We start from the raw sequence: 19,952 nt of genomic DNA, 5'->3' as shown, positions 1-19,952 counted from the left end.
GTCGCGGGCCTGCAAGCCCTCCCCGAGACACTGGGACGGCAGAGCCCACCACACAGGGGCCTCGTAGGCAGAGGTGGACAGAGGTGCGACCGGGGCCGTGGGCACAGGGCGGAGGGTGCCGGTGGGGCTGGGGGACAGCTTGGCCAGAACGTTCTCACTCCCACTTGCTTTCTGTGGCGCCTAGACATTCCCAGGTGTGATCTGCTGTTACTTCTGACCATCCCTGGTGTTCTGGGAGCTTCCACGGAAGACGGGGGACACAGGGATGGGATAGGATAGGGGTGGGTGGCCGGGAGGGGCCAGGCGTCCTGGTGGTCTGAGCTGTGCGGTGGTTAGTGGCCAGCCAGGTGTCCCCAAGGCAGGTTTGCTGCACTGCAGGGATGTAGGGGTGGCCGGCAGGGTGGGCCTGCGGGCGCTGGGGGGAGGGGCTGGAGGCCAAGCAGCCTGCCGTGGGCCAGGGGGGCGGTGTTGGGTGCCCCAGAGAGCCCCCCCCACCCCGGTCTCCGCACCCAGGAGTCCCATCCCCGTTTCCGAGGTGCCTCCGTGCACTTCAGCCATTTCCCCAGTCTGGGCCCTTCCATCCTGACAGCCCACTTTATTCACAGCACCCACGAGTGACACGTAGGGATGAAGCTTTCAGGAGCCAGACGGGAACAGAACAAGGGGAGATGGGGCTGAGCTCCGTTTCGGGAGGACACCCCTGGGGGAGGTGGCGGCCCTGAGGCTGGGGGAGCACCCCCAAGTCAGGAGCAGGGGCGTGGAGATGGCGTGCCCACTGCACTGGCTGCGGGTGGGTCAGCAAGGCTCAGGGCCCCTCTGCCACAGCTTGGAGCCCGCCTTCCGGGCTTCCTTGCCGACCCGTGCAGGCAGCGGGGCCGCGCCTGTCCCGGAGCCCCCCTCCAAGCAGCAGGCGGTGGGAGTGGGTGCAGGGCCCACGGCCCCCAGGGCCCGCCTGGGTGTGGCCCCCCCCCGGTCAGGCACTGAGACACACGGAGGGGGACTGCTGCCCACACTTTATTAGACGTGCCTGGAGCCTGCCGCGGCCCCACTGCAGGGTGTGAGGGAGCAGCCTGAGGCCCGTCTCCAGCACCAGGGCCAGCGGGGAGCCCCTCACCTCCCACCCCAACCCAGACGGGGCTGGTGGGGAAACACTGCCCTGGAGAGCACTCGGGCAAGAAAAGCGCCAGAAACCCCCGCGGAGCCCAGCACCCCGCCTGCTTGGGCACGACGCTGCTGAGGCCGGGAGTCCCAGGGGCTCCCAGGCCCGGGCTGGTGAGAGGTCTGGCAGGAGAGGCAGGCAGGGGCACGGCCGTCTCCTGAGGGGGCGACATCCTTTGGCGGCGAAGCGGGGTGGTGGGCAGCTGGCAGCTATGCACAGTAGGTGTCCGCGCTCACCACCTGGCAGTACATGGTCATGGCGAAGGTCAGGCCCAGGATCTGCGGCGACAGCGGGGGCTGGGCAGGGCCGCTCAGGACCACGGCCAGTGGCCGGCGCGGCCACTGCACTCGCCGCGTCCTGGGGGGCTGGAACTCCCGTCCTCGGGGAAGCCTCCGGCAGGGCGTGCCCCCCACAGGCCTAGAGGCACCCCGTGGGCCAGACCCAGACCCGCTTCCCCTTGCAGTGGGTTTCGCCACCCGGGCTCCGCTGGCCTCAGGGCCTAGAGGTTCCAGGCTGGGCCCCCAGCAGCTGCCCTGCACTCCTTTGCGATCACCCTGGGGGTGACTGGCGGTGGCCTCTGCCTGCACCCCAGAAACGGCTGCCCTGACACCACTTGGGCTACCCCCGGGGCTGGCCCTCAGGTCCTGCATGAAGGTTGGGGAGCAGGGGCTGGCCGGCCGGGCCTCAGCAGGGTCTGCACTGCCCACCTTCGCCCTGCACTGGGCAGTCCTGTGACCACGCCCCTCCCCCCACAGCCCCTGGCAGGGGTGTGGGGACACGGCTGGTGCGCAACCCTCAGCAGAGGCGCCGGGACTGATCTCCGTCCACGAGATCAGACCCTCAGCTCAGGAGTCTGTCCCTGAGGTGTCACAGGTCACCTCCCCGTGGACGCCGCCCCTGACAATCCCCCGGAGGCCCCTGCACCTCTGCCAGGGAGCCAGACTCCTCAGCTGCCCGGTTCTTCGGGCTCAGGGCTGAGGTGGGGCCTCCTACCTGCACCAGCGCCGTGCACAGCCCGAAGACGCCCACAGCCAGCAGGTTCTCCTGGAGCCACATCTTCACGGTCTCGTAACACGGCTGGAGGAAGAGTCGGCGTCAGGGAGGCGGCGAGGTCGGCCCCTGCCCCCAGGGGCTCGAGCCGCGCCCGGCCGGAGGGCACAGGCTCACCGCTTTCCACCAGGTGCCAGGCGCGTGCAGCCCGCAGCTCTCGCTGAACTCCAGGCAGCAGGAGTCGGGGACACGAGTGGCGTTGTAGACCTCGAACCAGTCGGTGTAGTTGGAGACCCCGCAGCAGCGAAACTGCGGGAGAGGCGGGCTGGGACTGTGCACGGAGGGGGCCCCGCCCCGCCACGCCCCGCCACGCCCCGCCACGCCCGGGCCCCGCCCTTCCCTGCCCCGCCTCACGTCCGTCTGGATGATGCTCCAGGCGTTGGTAAGGCCCACGTTGCCCGGGGTGCCGTACAGGTGCAGGCCCTTCTTCAGGTCCTGCTGGGCGTACCTGTCGATCTGCAGGACGGCAGGGCCACCTTGCGGCCAGCTCCACCTGCCTCGGCCGGACCCGCGCCCGCGCCGGCCCCAGGTGCCCTCTGTCCGCCTCCCTGCAGTCGCCCCGCCTTGAAGGCTCCACCACGCTCTGGCGCCCCAAGGCCTCCCTGGGCCTCTTGTGGTGCTGAGCATGGGATCCGAGTCAGACGCGTCAGCACGAGCTTATGGCAGTTAACTTGCAGATGGAGACAGTCGGGCACCGCACACCCAGGGCAGCGTATGCACGCGCCCGCTGGGACCCCTGGCTCCAACAAGGCCCAGACCTTGGTTCCTAAGACCATTCTTTCTCCATGAAGGAACCAGGCTCCCTAGAGAAATGGCCGATTCCAGGGCTGGGGCAGGGGCCCCCCAAGACGGACCTGGGGGGTGTCTCCTAGCAGCAGAGAGGGAGGTGTTGGAGGAGGAGGTAAGGATGTGGGAGCCACAGAGCTCCAGTAGCCAGCGCTAAACCAGCTGAACAAAAAGTAACAGTCTTGGGGCATAACCAGAGAATAAAGCATGTAAACACCCTCGCGTGTGTCATCAAGCAACAGCAGGGGGTGGGAGACTTCCCCATCGAGCTGACAGGCGGCTGAAGACGGGGGCCCCCTGGGTGCTCAGACTCTCTGGAGCCTCCAAGGCCCTGCGGTTCCCCCCAGGCCTGGCCGCCAGAACCTGTGGTTGCAACCAGAGCCGGGCTGGGGTCCCTGGCGTCGGTTCTCGGCCCCTCCCGCCCCCTTGCCTCTGGGAGGGTGCAGCCCGTGCCACAGCGCAGTTGTACCTTGTCAGTGTAGGCAAAGAAGAGGATGGTGATGCAGGCCTCGAGCAGGAACACCAGTAGCAGCGCCACGAAGAACTGCGGGCCGGGAACGCCAGCCTCAGCCGTGCTGCCCACCCGGCCCGCACGGAGGGCCCCACCCGCCCCGCACAGGGTCCTGGGGGACTGAGAGGGCTGGGACAGGAGCTGGGAGGGGGTCCTGGGACAGGCGGTCTCGCAGAAAGCAGGCCCAGTGCCAGTCGGAGGGGCTCTGCCTGGCACACGTGCGGGGGTGCGTGTACACGTGCACCTGTGTCCATCAGGGCCACCCCGGCCCAGCCTGACCCCCCACTGGACTCACGGTGAGCAAGAGGCATCTGTTCTCCTTGATGGCCCCGATGCAGCCCACAAAGCCGATGGCCATCACGAAGGCGCCGGTGACGATGAGCAGGTTGGCGGCCGACAGCGACGGGAAGGAGGAAGACAGGGTGGCGAAGTTCCCCTGCGTGGCCGCCAGCCAGATGCCCACACCCAGGATGCCGCAGCCGCCCAGCTGGGCCGGGGCACAGAGGGGGGCGCAGGTGAGGAGCCCGCCAGGCACCCACTGGCCGTCCGGCCTGCGTCCCCGGCCCCAGCCGTCCCCCCGGTGGGGCTGCCCCCGAGCCCACACCAGCCCACTCCCTGGCCCGCTCCCCCGACCACTGCAGCTTTTACTGAACTTCCTAATTGCTCCTTTCAAAAACTGATTCAAACAGGAGGAAGAGGCAGGGGAGGCCAGGCGGTGATGAATCCGGGGAGACACCTGGCCCCGGGGGGGCGAGGGCGGCCAGGAGGGTGGGGGCCCGCAGCCAGCTGGGACTCTGAAGCCTTGGGGATGCCCCAAGATGAAATGGGAGCTCAAGCCCAAGGCTGGCAGGGTCTGTTGACCATAAGTGTGTGTGTGTGTGTATGTGTGTGTGTGTGTGTGTGTGTGTGTGTGTCCAGGCTGGGCAGGGTCTGCTGGCTGTTAGGAGATGTGGGTGTGTGTGTCCCCGTAAGGACACGTGTATATGTCTCTGTGTGTCCCCATAAGGAGACGTGAGAGTGTGTGTGCGCCCCTCCTGTGGGAGAGGGATGACCCCCATGTGGCAGGCCCCCGCCAGGCACAGGGACAGAGCTGTCCACGGTGCTGACTGCAGGCAAGGCCACTTGGGGCAGCAGGGCACCCACCCCAGCCCGGGGGCGCCATCAGGGGACCCTGAAGAGGCCGGGACCAGCGCGGGTCACAAGCCCTCCCACCAGCCGACAGGCAGGAAACAGGCACTCAGGGCCACCCCAGGTCCCTGGGCTCTCCAGGTGCCCATGTGGGCCACACACACACAGATGGTCTCCCCTGGCCTCTGCCCAGCGTTGCAGCAGAGGGGGGACCCAGGGCAGGGGCTGCCCCCCCAAAGAATCCAAAGCAGGCATCCTGGTCCCACACCTGCCCATCCCCGCTGACCAGGCACACCCTCTCCTGCTCCAGGGGCTCAGCCCCAGGCCAAGCCCCCAGGCCGGCGCTGGTGGGGGGTGTGGGGCTGCCTCTGAGCAGAGGGGAGCACCTTCCTCTAAAACCCAACAGCCAGCCAGCCGGCTCTGCCCTTGAGGTCGGCATGGACAGCTGTGGTCCACAGGACGAGTGCCTCCGAGCCCCTGGCCCTGCGGAGACCCAGGGAGGGTCACGGGAGGCCGTCTGGGGGAAGCGTCCTGCAGGGCCTGGGCCCGCCCATGACACGGACCTGGCCCACGGCGACACCCAGACGCGTCACTCGGCTCCGCACTCAGGCACAGACCAGCCACCAACAACAGCGTGAACGCGATGCGGGCACGTGGGTAAGAAAATTACCTGTAATTGTGAAGCTGCTTCTGCGTAGGCAGCTTTTAAAACATTTTGGCAGGAAAATTACAGCCTCTGAGTACGGAGGAAATGGGCCCTGTGGAACCCGGACAGAGGAGCAAGCGTAGAAGGGCCTGAGGCCCCTCCCAGGACGGGCCCGCGGGCAGCAGCGGGCAGGGGGCTGCACCCCACCCCATCCCATTGTGTCCTCCCAGGAGCAGACCCCCACCGCACGGCAGCCCCGCCCCGGGCCCCCCATCCCAACCCTGCAGTCCCCAGGGCCTTCCTGTCCCCGTCTCACACCTGGAGTGCACACCCTACCCCCTGTGCCCAGCCTGGCACGCCCTCGCCACCTCCTGCTGTCTCTTTTCTCGTCCATATTTTGGAGGACTGGGCTAGGGCTAGGCAGCTGGGGCCCCTTGGTGAGGCCCATGGGGGGCGCCGGCCCTCCAGTCACGTGGCTCGGCATGGCAGATGGCCGGGCAGCTGGCCCGATCCTTGGAACGGGGTGAGGGGCCAGGTGCCCACAGGGGGCAAGCGTGTGTCAGAAGCCCCTCACCGGGCAGCTGGCACCGTCTTGGGGGTGTGGCCGGGCACGGTGGGGTGACATCCCCCTCTGAGCCAAGAACAGCCCCAGGGGAAGGGAGGAGCCCATCTCTGTGAGGTTCACGGGTGGAAAGGCCTGTCCCCTGGGCTAGAAATCAGGTCTGCAGGTCCCCAGGGCGGGGGCTGGGGGCCCGAATGCCGGGGCTCGGGCACCACGCTGGCGGGGAGCAGAAACTCTGTGTGGCGAAGGGGCTGCCCCGCCGGCACAGCGGGGAAGCCTGCACCTGCAGGGGTTGGGCAGTCCCTGGTCCAGCCCGGGGACTACAGACCCATGTGCCGCGCGGCCACAAACAAAGAACCTGTGCAGCTGACTGCAATTGTCCTTACACTCCAGGAAGGCCGGCCTCCCTCCAGGCTCCGAGAGAGGGGCCGGCTCCAGCCCACCGACCCCCGCCCCAGACTGGTGTCTGAGAGGAAGGGGGGCCGCTGGGGAGCAGACCGGTGGGACCTCTGCGGGGAGCTAGGGCTGCACCCCCATACAGGCCCCGGGGCCTCTCCACTGCCCCCTGGCCCCCTTAGGGGCTGAAGCCACACCTCTCAGCCCCAAACAGAGCTCCCAAAGCCCCCTGACCAACTGCTGCCACCCCCAACCCATGTGAGAAGCCATCAAGTCCCTGATCAGAGGGGGCTGGCATGCTGGTGGGGGTGGGACAGGGAGGCCCACCGCTGCCACCACAGGGGACCAACCTCGGGCCCCAGAGGCCCTGTCTTCCAGCTGCTGGCCCCAGGGACAGGCCTCATGTGGGACAGGCGTCCTGGGGCATCCTGACCCCTGACCTGACCGGGACAGCCAAGGACCCCGGCTTTCCACACTCGCGGCCCACCTACCCTGGCTCGTGGTCACCGGCAGCAGGACCCCCACCACCCCGCCCCCTCCCCGCTGCAGGAAGAAAGCGGAACCAGGACACACAGCTGCCCCCAGCACCCCCAGAAGGCCTGAGCCAAGAGCAGTCATGGGGGCTGAGGTCCGCAGACCCCCGGCCCCGCCCCATGACCTCCAGCAGGGCCCCTTGGCCTGCCTGTTTCCCCGAGGGTAGGGGCGCCGGCGGAGGTGGTCCCAGGTCTGCAGAGCCTTCTGGCTCTTGAGCCCTCTTTCACCGTCCCAGGAGACTGGGACCAGAGGCCAGGCCTGTCTGCAGCTCCTCAGGGGGAAACCAAGCGCACCCTGGGCTGGCTGGGGGGGCAGAGGGTCCACAGAGTGGGACTTGCCCAGGGAACCAGGGAGGCCTGGGCAGCAGACAACGGGAGCAGGCAGGGCACCCACCGCAGCCACACAGGCAGGCCGGCCCATGACGCAGGGGAGGCGGCACAGGGAGCCCTCCCGCCTGGACGGGGCTGGGGGACGGCAGCAAGTTAACCACGCCCGGGAGCGGCCGGGCTGCAAGCTGAGGCCCCGCCAGTCACGGGAGCATCTTCACCTTTCAGAACCAGCCCTGCCTCCACTCAGGACCACCCCCACCACCAAGACCATCCCCAGGGCTGCAGAAACTGCCCCGGGGAGCCCTGAGCACCCCCCAGAGCTGGGGAGGGGCAGGGAGAGTGCCCAGGGGCTGCTCAGCCCCACTGCCACCTCCTGAGCCCCGCACACAGCCCTCCTCCCCAGTGGACGCCCCTGACTCAGGGACCCTAGCCCTAAGCTGCCCACCGCCTGCCTGCCTGGAAGGTAGCGGTGCCCCTGGAGGGCGGTGGTGTCCCCAGTGGGGCTGTGCCTCCCCGGGAGGGCCCGGTGGCCCTGGGTGGGGGCACAGTCTGGGGGTTGGCGGGCACCTGGGCCTCACCGGCCCCCTGTGCCCCCTGCAGCTCGCCTGGGCCTTCCGGGCTCCATCTCAGGACACCCCTTCGCAAGCACGGGGGATACCATCGACTCTCCTGAGCCATGCTGTTGACCCGCAGGACACACAGGACCCAGCAGATTCACACGAGGACCCGCGGCTGGAGGTCCCAGCCCAGCCCTTCCAGACTCCGTCCAGGAACCCCCAGGGAAAACCGTCCAGCAGAGCACGGTTGCCTCCAGAGCCAGCCCCCTGCCCACCCTCAGCCAGGACCACGGGGATGGATGGGAGGGGCAGGAGGCGCTGCTGGGGAGGCCGGCTTAGGCCCAGGCAGAGTGCGCCGGGCGCGGGGTGGGCCCACGGGGTCTGCAGTGGAGAAGGGGGCTCCGGGGCAGCTCAAGGACAAGTGTGCCCTGCTGGGCTGCAGGCGCAGGAGGGAGCCCCAGGGGTCACCACACCTTGATCTGCAAGCGGCGTTCCACCTCCCCTCAGCTTCTCCCAAGTGGGAAACACTGAGGCAAAGAATACCTCCAGCAGGGGCTCAGCACCCCCACGAGCAACGGTGCCAATCCCGAGAAAGGGGGGCTCTGCCCCACCCCGCAGCCCCATCAGCAGCAGCGAGGGCCCGGCTGACACCTGCGCAGGGCCTGGCGGGGTGGGGGTCCAGCCAGCCCCCCAGCCACGCTCACCACCCCTGGCCTGTGTTTCCTGGGGGTCCTATCTCCGACCGCAGATCCCCAAGGCCGCGGGGCACCAAGGTGGGGTGTGGAGGGACCAAGCCAGCCCCCGGGCCAGGGCACCTGGCCAGGAAGTGTAATTGGATAATAAAGGGATCAGATTTTCTAGCCCTGGAGAGGGTCCCCAGGGGTTCCTGATGTTCTTTCAGGGGCTGAGGACGGCGTCCACGGCAGGGATCACTGGAGCGTGTCCACCCCGCAGCTGGTGTAGAGGCGCCTTCGGGGTTCACAGGGCAGAGACAGCTCTGCCGGGCCATTTGGGGGGCTGCCCCTCGGGCACAGGCCCCTCGAGGGCCCCCTCTCCTCCTCCCAACAAGCAGATACCCCCGTCTCTGAGGAGGGGTGCGGGGGGAGAAGCAGGTCCTGCCCCCCGGGACCTCCCCCTGCCACCGCCCATCCCCCATCCACCCGCCACCCTTCCTGCTCACCAGTCACAAGGCCACCTGCAGCCCTCTCCTGTCACACTGCCCGGGGCAGACTGACCCTGCCAGCTGTTCGCCGCTCACCACACTGGTGCCCCCCGCTCCTGGCCGGTGCCCCCTCCTGGCCGGGTGCCCCCGCTCCTGCCCAGGGCCCCGCAAGGAGGAGACAGCTGTGCCCCCCACTCCTGGGCAGAGTGCAGCCTCAGCCGCCTCTGCTCTTGGCCTATGGGGGCTTCTCAGCTCTGGGCCTGGCCCCTCCCAGGAGCTCCTTGCAGAGAACCTTTTGAGTGACCCCTGGGGGGGGTGGGCAACTGGGGCAGGAGCCTCCCCACCTTCCCAGTGACCCTGTACTTCTTAGGCCAGAGCCCAGGAAAGGGGAGGTGCAGTAAGGTGGTGCTTTCTGAGCCTTTTGCGGTAAGTGGAGCTCAGGCGAACGAGTTTACAGTCGGTGGCCTCCTTCTGGGGTCCAGAGCCCCCGCAGGAGGGACAGCCACGCCCCCACGCTCCCACCATGGAAGGAGAGCGGCGTCGGGAATTAGCGATGGAGCGGCTGTGACCTTGGCATCATCTCTCCACAGGCCCCGCAGCCCGGCTGGGGGGCCCAGGCCTGGCTGGGTTGGCTCCCGGTGCCAGTGTGACACCCCCACGTGCGTGCCCAACCCCCCAACCTGGGTGTGGATGGCAACTCTGCCCTCCGGTGTTGGGGTTTTTCGAGGGAGGGGGCCCCCCTGTAGCACCAACAGCTCTGACCCTGGACACAGGCACCTCATCTGAGCAAACCCAGCCACCTTAGACAAAGTTAGACAAGCCCCCACCTGGCTGGAGATGCAGCAGAAGGGCCAGACAGCCCTTCCGCTGGCCCCAGCCCGTCCTGCCCAGGAGCCGGTCCAGCGGAGGGCTCGCCCTGCCATCCCCACCGCCCCCCAGCCCCTCTGCAAGTACGGTCCTTGGAGCCAGGAAGGCGGGTCTGCTGGGGAGGCTGTGCCCACGAAGAGCGAGGGCACGGCGGAGGGGAAGGAGCCAGCGGCCCGGCAGAGGGAAGGCGCGGGGCCCCACGCCGCCCCACGGCAGGTGCAGCACACATCCAGTCTCAGCAAGAGGCAGAGCGGAGGGGATGCAGGGCGGCCGCCCAGGGTGCAGCTTGGCGGACCCCAGCAGTGCCGGAACCCCCAGGAGCCGCGCTGCCCTGGCCCCAGCGACCCCAGGCACCCCCCCAGCCAGCGTCCCGAGTGTCCCGCCCCCACCCCCCGCACCCAGCGGGAGCGGCGACCCGGGCCCGCCGCCACTCACCCAGAAGAGCAGGTTGAAGGCGAACATGAGGTACTTGACGCCCTGCAGGCAGCCGCGCGCCATGCTGCAGCGCTTGAGCTCTAGGAGGAAGACGAAGGACAGGTCCAGGTAGAAGACCACGTACTTGTTGCCCTTAGGCGACGTGTAGCGCGCCTGGGCCGCCTTGGGGCCGGGGCCGGCGTGCAGGCCGAAGAAGGGGCCGCCGCGTGCGAAGCCCGGCTCCTTGCCCGGCGGCGACGGGCTGCGCCGGTAGGTGGACTCGTCCGTGCTCGAGCGGCGCATCGCGCGGGGCCGCCGGGCTCCCCGCCCCGGCCCGCGGGGACACCCGGCGCGCCGCTCCGCTGGGACCCGCGGCGGGCCGCGGACACCTGCCCGCGCGCCGCAGCCCCGGCCTGCCCGGCCCGCGCGGCCCGCGCGGCCCCCGCCCCGCCGCTCCGGCCGCCCCGCCCCGCGCCGGCCAATCGCAGCCCCGGCCCGCCCCCGGCCCGCCCCCGGCCCGCCCCGCGCGGACCCCGCCCTCGGCGCGCCCCGCCCGCCGCCCCTCCGCCCGCCCGCGGAGCGCCCGCCGGGGCTGGGGGCGCGGGGCCGGCAGCTCTCAGCCCCGGCACGACGCCCCGGCCCTGCCCGGAAGCCGCAGCGCGCCGGGACCCCGCTGGCGGCCGGGCTCGGCGGCCTCCGACCGCACGCGAAACGCAAAGCGCTTTGCAGATGAGGGGTGACCCACTTGCTGTCTGGGGGCGACGTGGGGCAGCTCCGCCTGCCCGCCCAGATCGAGGCAGCGCAGAGGGCGCAGCCGGAACACACCCGGGGTGCACCCCGGGCCGGCGAGGGATGCGCGGGGCCCTGGGTCAGCCTGGGGACCCCAGCCGGGGGCGGTCCCGGGAGACCAGGCAGAGGGGAAGGACAAGCCTCCGGGAGAGGCCGGGGCAGGGGGAGCCGGGAGGGCGGCCACCCTGCCAGGCAAGGGCGCTGGCGTCATCACTGGGCCCAAGGCAGGCCACAGACGTGTGCAAGGCTGGCAGCCCACTCCAGGCCCGAGCCCGCAGGACCCCTCCGCCCTCGCCCCGGTCCTGGCTTCCTGGGCACGTGTGACGTGCAGTCACACAGGACCCCTGGCAGGTGGGCCACGCTGCTGCCAGTCTCGAGAGTCTCCATGATCTGACGAAGGTGCCCTGACTGTCACGCCGCACCGGCCCCTCCCAGACACCTGCACACAAGCCTCGGCAGCACAGTGGAGCTCCAAGGCCCCTTGCACGGGGACAGACGCCCCTCTGCTGCGCCCCCACAGCCCACCCCACTGGTGGAGGCCCTGGGTGTGGAGGGAAGACCCCCGCCGGAGGCCTGGACGCCCCCTCCCCTCCTGCCTGCAGCCCCCCTCCTCCTCTCGGTTCAGCAGGGGGCCCGGCCTCGGGGAGGGTGGTGCGACAGGCAGGGACGCCCCCCGCCCTGGACTGGGTCTACCCGGTCACCAAGGCCACCTAGAGCAGCACCCACCCTGTCGGATGGTCCAGGAAGCTGCAGTCGAAAGAGGGAAGGACTCAACTCGCCCAAGGTCAGCAGAGCTCGGAGGGCAGGAAGGAACGGGGGAGGGGAGGGGAGGGAGAAAACAAGTTGGGGGGTAGGCGACAATGAGGAGACCAAGGCTGAGCCCTGCTGGGCCCCCAAGAAGGGACACGCTGCTGACCAAGGGCCCAGTGGAGAGGCCAGCCGCGGAGGGCCCCGTGCAGGCTCTGCAGAGACCGCTGGCCACAGCGCTGCTGAGGCAGCAAGTGGCAGCGGTGAGCCCGGGAGATCCTGGTGACCACCAGCAGCCTCTGGCCACCTCCCCCTTGGCCCAACTCTGCCAGCCCACATGCCCAAGCCAGGGACGGCCACTCAGGGCCCTGAGAGGCGCAGTGGGCACAGGCAGGCTGAAGGGCAGAGCCTCTGAGGACAGGGCTGGGGGCCAGGAGCCTCCCCTCCCACCCTTCAGCCCAGTGCAAGGCTGGCTGGTTCCCACAAGGGGCCCAGCACCCAGGGTGCCCTCTACCCTGCCTCACTCAGCCAACACCATGCCAATGCCCCAGGACTCCTGTAAACCCTCCCCAGCCTCTAAAACCCTGCTCTGGTCCCTGCCGTGAGCCGCTGAGCCTGAGCTGAGATTCACCCAGGAGACAACCAAGGATGCCGGGACCAGTGGGAACGTGGACGGGAGCCCCGGGACCCCACCCCCGACGCCCAGCAGCTCCCCCAGCAGTGGGACACATGCCGAGAGGGCCACACCAGGCTGGCGTAGTCCCGGTCTGTCCCGGGACCAGGAGAGCCTCCACCAGTGAGGCCCTGCCCTACCTGGCTTGCCCGGGAAGAAGGCGGGCGGTGCCTGGTGGCCCTGAGGGCCGGCCAGCCGGCAGGCGAGCAGTCAGCAAGGCCAAAGCCGCAGCTCTGTGGAGGGAAGACAGGCGGAGTGGAGGCCACACTGCGCCTCGTTCCCGTTCCCAGCCTCTGCGGGGGCTCTGCACCCGGGGCGGGATCCCTGCAGGGAGAGAGGGCGGCTGGGGGCCGGGGGCGATGTGCGCAGACTCAGGGCCCAGCCCTGAGGCACAAGCATGCCCGCATGGGGTTGCACTCAGAGAATACACGTGGTCAGCAGACGGAAGGCCGTCCAGCCCCCAGCAGCCCCGCAGCCCGGAGCCCAGCCTGACAGTCCACGTGCCCCAGGGCTCTGCACCCCGCGCCCTCCCACTTCCCAGAGACAGATGCCCTGAGCCCCCAGCCTCCCCGCGGAGCCAGCCAGCGATGTGTCACGAGGCCCTTAATGGACTTGCGTAGAGAGGGGACTCTGTGACCCCTACCAGCCAGGTATTGCGGGTGAGGAGGGCCAAGGCCACACTCCTCCCCCAACGCCTGACCCCTCGGTCAGGGGCTCCCTGCAGGCGGCGGGGGGTGCTGGTGGTCTTCCAGCAGCTGGCGGCGGACAGCAGAGGCTCACAAGCCCCCCACCCCCCGCCCCGCGCACCCCCTCCCGGGCCACCCTCTGCAGCGCGTCCTCTCAAACCCACACCTGCGGCAGACACAAAGCCACCGAGCGGGTGGAGGCTTGGCAACCTGAGACCGGTTCCCTCACTCGGGGGGTGACCAGCACCCACCACTGCGAGAAAGGAGGCACCCGGACCAGGCCCGGGACCCCACCCCCACCTCAGTGAACCCTGTGCCCCTGCGCCCAGGGCGGGGCTCAGGCCCAGGAGTACGGAGGGCAGGGGCGTGAGGGGGCCACCCCGCCGTGTTCTCTGATGAGCCCCCTTACCGGAGCCCACAGCGACGCTCCAGACGCCGAAACCCACAGCCTCAGCCCCCAGCCCTGAGGCCGCCTCCGCAGCCGCACCCCCCAGACCTGGGCTCAGGAGATGGGCCTCCCAGCCAGGCCCTGAAGGGCAGCTCCACCCGCACCCCTCCCAGCCGCCGACCCCCCTACACCCCCACCCAGTGCAGCCCCGGGACCCTCCACGGGTGACCGCCATGCCCCTCCGTGAACCCAGGGCCCCACCCCATCCCGGGCAACCCATACTCAAGCCTCAGTCGGGGGGTGGGGGTGGCTATAGGGCCAGACAGGAACCGGCTGTCCCACCACCTCACCTAGCCCGGCCGCCTCCTCCAGGAAGCCTCCTGCCCCCTGGCCTGCTCTGGGCCTCCTCTGTGTGCAGGACTGCAGAGGCCTGGGTCCCCAGAATAACGCGTGCGGCAGGCGGTCGGGATGGGCAGAGCAAGAAGCCCTCGCCAGCCCTGCCAGCCCCAGGCTGGGCCTCTGGGACCCTCTGGGGCCCGGGGCAGGGGCAGGAGGGAGCCCGGGGGAGCGTGGGCACCTACCTGGCCAGACCGAGGCCCAGCTCAGAGAAGGACCTCCCCAAACACCGAAAGTGCTGGCCCGGCGGCCTCGGAGGCCTGCGGCAGACGGGCCCAGCAGAGCCAGTGAGCGTGCCCGCACCTCAGGGTGCAGAGCCGGCCACCCAGCCCGGGCCCCCAGGTTGCCGGCTCTGAGGCGACTGCGAGGAGCCAGGAGGCCCCGCCAACACAAACAGGCCTGCGGAGCCGGCCTTCCTGCTGCTGCTTCAGCCCCCGACCCCGGGGGAGGGGCGCACAAGCACCCGGGCCCACAAGCCCTCCTCCCCCTGGCCTGGAAGACACTGCCTCCAGGAGAGGGGTCCCCGGGGAAGAGGCCACCCAGAGGCCTCCAGCACTTCCCCAGGCCCAGTGAGGCCAACCCCGAGGACAGGGGCTCCCCTCAGGACCCTCCCGCCACCCTGGGGCCTGGGAGCTCCCTTCCCCACCTGGGCACTGACACTCCAGCCTGCCCCCTACACACCAGTGCCCTCTGGGAGCCCCACGCACGGCCGAGCAGACCATCCTCAAGGGCCATGCCCATCCACAGGGTCACTAGGTTGCACAGCTGGCCGGCAAACACCGCCAGGGACCCCAGGGCCCAGAGGGTCACCGCAGGTGCAGCAGGTGGGCGACCCCGTCAAACCCCGACGAGGCATCCACGCCCCCTGCTCACCACACCGCCCCCCCACGTGTGAGCACAGCTTAACCAGAGCAGCCAGAGCTTGGGCGCTCGGGGCTGCGCTGGGATCCCGCCCCTCCACCTGCGTGGCCTCCGGCCCCCCAACACGGAAGGGGAGGCAGACGCTGTGGTCCAAGACGGGGCGCAGGGTCAGCTGCCTCCTGGGCAGCTCCGTCTCTCAGGAGGCGTTTCCAGGACAACACCCAGGGCACAGGGTCTCAGCGGCTCCAGCTTTGATCGCGGATTTCCCCTTGTCCCCCGCCTGCCCTGAAGTGACCCTCCTCTGGCAGGAAGTAGGGCGCACGTGTTCCAGACCACATGTGAGCACCACCCTCCCGCCCTGTGCCCCCGCCCCTGGGGGCAGGAACCCCCTCCTCGGAAACCCAGCGCCTCGCTCTCCCTGCCCATCTCCAGGCCAAGCCCGAGGTCTGGGCCACATCTGCGCTCATCCCCAGGGCCCCCACCACGGGCCTGTCCCACTCCGGCGCCCCCATGAGTGCACCAGGCCCCTGGGGTGCTCTCTGCCCCTGCCCACCCTGAGGACAGCTGGACTACGCCCAGCCTGCCCCCTCAGCACCCACAGGGAGGGAGAAGGCCAAGCGGGGGAGAAGGCTGACGTGAGGCCCCCCCAGGGTCCTCAGGTCCAGCCTGGCCAGGCCTGAGCCAGGGCGGAGTGGGCACGGAGGCCAAGTGCCCAAGAGGCCTCTGAGCACACGTGTGCTGGTGGCCTGTGCCACCACGCTGCTCAGCAATCCCCTCCTGGGAAACCAGGGAGCTGCAGGGGGGAGTCCCCCCCCGAATCCACACGCAGTTCTCGGAATTCCCGGAATGTCCACTTGGCTCTCCCACCGCCCCTCAGTCTCTGGGAGTAAACAGCCGCTGGGCCAGAGCGAGGTGCGGTGGACCACGGGGCCCTCCCCCAGGAAGCCTGCACGCACCCACCCCCGCTCTAGAAGAGCCTCCCGCCTGTCCCCCTCACCTCTGCAGCCGCCTCTACAGCTGAGCATGGGTCCACCCCAGGCCACTGTGACTCAGGGCCCCATCCCAGCCGGGGACAGGATGTGCGTCCAGTCAGCTTGGGAAGGCGGGGGGGCGGGGGGGGCGGGCAGGCAGGGCAGGGAAGTGGCTTCTGCTCGTGGCTCCGCACGTGGCAGGGTGGGGGACGGCGAACCCCGCTGGGGAGGGTGGCCAGAGCCAAACTCCAGACGCAGAAGTGCTGGCCAGCCTCCCCGGGACCTCCACTCCCTGCCCCTTGACTTACAGTCAGAGTCCACCACCCACCCCAGGAGGACTCTGAGCTGACGCCTGGGACCCAACATGGTGGGCCCACCCCCACCCCCCACCCCAACCAGAGACCCTGACGCCCCAGGCCAGCAAACGTGAGGAGACCCTGCATAGGTGCCTGGGTCACAAGCGCCACCGTGCCTAGCCCACCCTCCTCAGCCCAAAGCTCGCCTCCTCCAGGGAGCCTTCCTTGCTTCTCAGTGCACACAGCCCTCCCCCAGCCGCCAGTCACAGGATCAGGGGGCTCACCTCTCGCCACTTCCCGAGACACAGCCCCCCCCCCCCCGCTCCCTTTAAACCCCCACCGCCTCCAGCTCCCACAGCTTCTGTCCCGCACGGACGGGTGTCTGTCCGGCTCCCTCTTTAAGTCTCAGCTCAAAAGACACCCCGAGTGCCCTCCCGACCCTCAGAGCCGGCGCTCCCGGGTCACTGGCGCCCGCCCCGGCCGAGCGCGGACTGGAGCCTGGGCCGCCAGCGCCTCCCCCGGGAAGAAGGCAGGAGGGGGGGCCAAGCTGACCGCGGCGACGGCCGGAGCCCCCCCACCGGCTGGGTCGCCCCGCGCCGCCCGCCTGCAGGGATACGGGCAGCTACCGGGCCGGGACCGTTACTGTGCGGGCGACCCGGCCAGGCGGCGACCTCGAGGGTCCCTCGGACTCTGCGCAGAGACCCCCGAGTGCCCGCGGGCAGCGGCCCCAGGCGGAGAGGCCGCCCCCTGCCCGGCCCCTCCGGCCGCTCTCCGCGCCCCAGACCCGGCTCGCAACTTTGTTGCTGAAACGCGGCTCGCGCTCTGCGCTCGGGGCCCCAGTTCGCGCGGGCCCGGCGCGGGCCGCGGGCCCTGCCGCACTCCGCCCGCGGCCCGGCAGGGGCGCTGTACCTGCCTCGCGCCCGCCGCGCGGAGTCAGTCGGCCGGGCACGAGGAACGCGAGCGCCGCCGCCGAGCCCTTGCGGCCCCGCGCGGACGCCGTAGGCCGGGACGTACCAAGGCGCGGGCGGGGGGCTCCCGCCGGGACCCGCGCCCCGCGCCCCGCGCCCCGCGCCCCGCGCCCCGCGCCCCGCGCCCCGCGCCCCGCGCCCCGCGCCCCGCGCCCCGCGCCCCGCGCCCCGCGCCCCGCGCCCGCCGGGGGAGCGGCCGTCGCGGCGGGAGGCGGATGCCGGCGGCGCCGGGGCCGCGGGGAGGTGGACGGGGCGGGCCGGGCCGGCACCCCCGCGCCATGGGCGCGCCGGGGCGGAAGCGCCGGGGGATCCGGGCGTCGGGCCGCCGGGCCGCGAAGCTTCTAGCTCCCGCGCCGCCGCCATGATCATCCCCGTTCGCTGCTTCACGTGTGGCAAGATCGTCGGCAACAAGTGGGAGGCCTACCTGGGCCTGCTGCAGGCCGAGTACACCGAGGGGTGAGGGGCGCGCTCCCGGCCGCCGGCCTGCGGGGCCCGGGGCGGGGGCTGGGGGCCCGGCCTGCGGGGCCCGGGGCGGGGAGGGTTTCCCAGCCTGCGGGGCCCGGGGCGGGGACAGGGGGGCCCGGCCTGCGGGGCCCGGGGCAGGGTCAGGGGGGCCTAGCCTGCGGCGTCGGCGTCTCGGGCGGCTGTCGAGGATCCAGGCTTGAGGAGTTGGGGTCTTGAGGCGGCAGTCAGGGGTCTCGGCCTCCAGGTCAGGGGCAAGGGACGTTCATCAGATCCCAGGTGACGCTGGCAAGGCTTTTATTCCCGGAGCCTTTGCCAGCCCTGTTCTCCAGACCTGCTCTCAGGAAAGCATCTCCCACCCCCCAGTTCAGGCAGACGAGGGGAGCTAGTTGTCAAGCGCTGGTGTCTGGGGACTCGAGTATTCTGGCTCCACGCCTCCACCGCAAATAGGCCCCTGGCCACCTCTGTCCATCAGCTCCCTAAGTTCTCCCTGCTATTAGGCCCATCCCTGTGTCCTCAAAGACACTGACGCTGGGAAAGATCGAAGGCAGAAGGAGAAGGGAGCGGCAGAGGAGGACATGGTTAGGTAACATCAGCAACTCAACGGACAGGAATTCAGGCAAACTCTGGGGGATACTGGAGAACATGAGCTCAGCGTGCTGCAGCCCACGGCATCACAGACACGACCAAGCGGCTGAACGACAAACCGTGTCTTGCAGACTCACGGGCTTTCTTAGGACATAGGACAAGCTTCTGATCACATAGCCCTCATCATCAGGCTTTTGTGGGGTCCCTTTTCCGTGTTTGCCCCTTGGCACTGCAGTTACCGCCTTACTTGTCTGAGTTTACCCTAGACAAGAGTCTGACTTTGGTCCTTGTGTGGACAGCCCCATCCTTATCAAAGTGTGAACCTCTGGGACTCGGAGTGTGGTAGCCAGGCGAGGTTCTCCGTGTAGCTGTGTTGGGTGGATAGGGAAGCAACGGACGGCCGTAGTATCTGCACCAGGTTCCGAGGAGGCTGCTGGAATGACCGCAGTGCGAGTGGATGCTGGCAGCCTGCCCCAGACTCCACGAGATGCCTCAGGTCAGGGCTGCCCAAGCGGCCGCCCCTTTTATGGGTGCCACGCTAGTGCCCACACACAGGAGGCTTTGAGGGTGACTGGGGCCGTGTCTCTGGGAGGTGAGAGGGGGCTGCTCCCCCCGGGCGAGGCCCTCTGTCTGCCAGGAGGAGCAGGCTGCAACCAGGTCTCTCCCCACCTGCAGGGACGCCCTGGACGCGCTGGGCCTGAAGCGCTACTGCTGCCGCCGCATGCTGCTCGCCCACGTGGACCTGATCGAGAAACTGCTCAACTACGCTCCCCTGGAGAAGTGACCCCGCGATGCCGCAGGTGGCGCCTCACCCACGGCTTGTTCCCCTGGGGCGTGGGGCGCCGGAAGCCACGCCCGCCCACGGCTCTGTTGGCGTGGGTCTTCCTCTCTGGAAAGAACTGTCTAGTAAATGTTTCTGAGGACTGCCAGGAAGTCCTAACAGTTGGTCTGGGTTTGTGGGCTGCCCCGCCGGTTCCTGGGGTTCTACCTGGTGCCCGAGGCCCTCACGGCCCAGGAGGAGGGTGGGCCTTCCACACGGGAGTGCTCAGCACGGGGCTCCCTTCCTCTGTGGGCGCTTGGCCCCACAGAAGACACAGATGTCACGAGTGCTTGGGGTGGGGGCACCGGCGTCCCACAGCGCTGTTGTGGGTGCCCTTCCGCCGAGAACAGAGGTCCCCACCTCCTCCCCAGTGTCTAATGCTCCAGACTTTCTGCGCCCTGAGTGGAGTGCCCCCTGTGGTCACAGCTGCGCATCCTGAGGTTGCTGCCGCCAGAAGCTTCCAGGCTCCACCCACGGCAGGCAGGCAGCTCCACTCCGGAGGGCACGCGCCTCTGTGGCCACCCCTGAGACCCCACAGCAGGAGGGAGGTGCCCTGAGGCAGCTCTCCTGGGCATCTGTTCTGAATGGGCTCTCAGTGCCCAGGCGTTAAATGCGTTGCCCTGAAAGCCAACTAGAGAGCTGTCTGGCGGGGGCGGGGGGCAGCTCATCGCGGTCCAGCTTAGGCTGAGGCTTCAAACCAGAAGCTGTCGCTTCGGCGGGGCTCGAGCGGGCCCTGGTGCCTCCAGCAGCTCAGAGGGCAGGAGGGAGGCGGCCTTCCTGAGGCCACCTGCCCAGGCGTCTGATGGGTGGTCTCTGCAGAGACCAGGCCCAGCACCCTTCTCTGGCCCCACCCTGCCCTGTCGGCAGACGTCCTGCCAGACCCCACCTGACTCGCTCCCAAGACCCCACTCCCGTCCCTGGTCCCTGTGCAGTGGCCAGACAGGCCTTTGGAAACCGCAGCGGTCCAGTCACCCGCTCCCTGGGGTCTCAGCCACATCACCAGCCCTGCATCCAGGGAACAGCTGAGCTTCTGCGAGGCCTGTCTGCAGCTGGCCCAGCCTCCATCCCCTGGAGCTCTCAGCTCACACCGCCCTGTGTCTGCCTCTGTTGCAGCCCTGGGGGTGGGTCTGTTCACTCTGCGATCGGGACAGCCCTTGGAGACCAGACTGCCTTTGTCAGCGACGTCAGCTCAGCCGTCCGTCCCAC

General features: G+C 69.6%; 1 protein-coding gene across 5 annotated transcripts; it reads right to left on the bottom strand.

Annotated features, from left to right (window-relative positions):
* Window positions 1–1,018: 1,018 nt before the first annotated feature.
* Window positions 1,019–15,754, bottom strand: TSPAN4 (tetraspanin 4). 5 transcript variants are annotated; one of them, XM_068976244.1, is made up of 10 exons: window positions 15,639–15,754; window positions 12,451–12,543; window positions 11,617–11,637; window positions 10,123–10,202; window positions 3,802–3,993; window positions 3,465–3,539; window positions 2,564–2,665; window positions 2,327–2,458; window positions 2,153–2,236; window positions 1,019–1,437 (listed from the first exon to the last, which is right to left on the bottom strand). In XM_068976244.1, the coding sequence occupies exons 4-10, from the start codon at window positions 10,183–10,185 to the stop codon at window positions 1,369–1,371; spliced, it is 717 nt and encodes a 238-aa protein (XP_068832345.1). In that variant the 5' UTR covers window positions 10,186–10,202; window positions 11,617–11,637; window positions 12,451–12,543; window positions 15,639–15,754; the 3' UTR covers window positions 1,019–1,368. The 5 variants fall into 5 exon arrangements, with proteins under 5 accessions (XP_068832345.1, XP_068832343.1, XP_068832342.1 ...); XM_068976242.1 differs by lacking the exon at window positions 11,617–11,637; XM_068976241.1 differs by lacking the exons at window positions 11,617–11,637; window positions 12,451–12,543 and having other exon boundaries at window positions 15,639–15,707.
* Window positions 15,755–19,952: the final 4,198 nt, after the last annotated feature.

This window comes from Capricornis sumatraensis, chromosome 8, assembly GCF_032405125.1.
Source record: "Capricornis sumatraensis isolate serow.1 chromosome 8, serow.2, whole genome shotgun sequence".
Taxonomy (NCBI): Eukaryota; Metazoa; Chordata; class Mammalia; order Artiodactyla; family Bovidae; genus Capricornis; species Capricornis sumatraensis.
The sequence above is the reverse complement of the archived record's forward strand: the minus strand, read 5'-3'. Positions and strand labels throughout refer to the sequence as shown.

Bases quoted from the DNA above. Each gene is read 5' to 3' on its own strand.
- TSPAN4 (XM_068976241.1), bottom strand. From the start codon at position 15,666: ATGCTCAGCTGTAGAGGCGGCTGCAGAG. The intron at 2,237-2,326 runs GTGAGCCTGTGC...CTCTTCCTCCAG, and splicing joins CTGGCACCTGGTGGAAAGCG to CCGTGTTACGAGACCGTGAA. The intron at 1,438-2,152 runs GTAGGAGGCCCC...CTGTCGCCGCAG, and splicing joins TGTGCACGGCGCTGGTGCAG to ATCCTGGGCCTGACCTTCGC.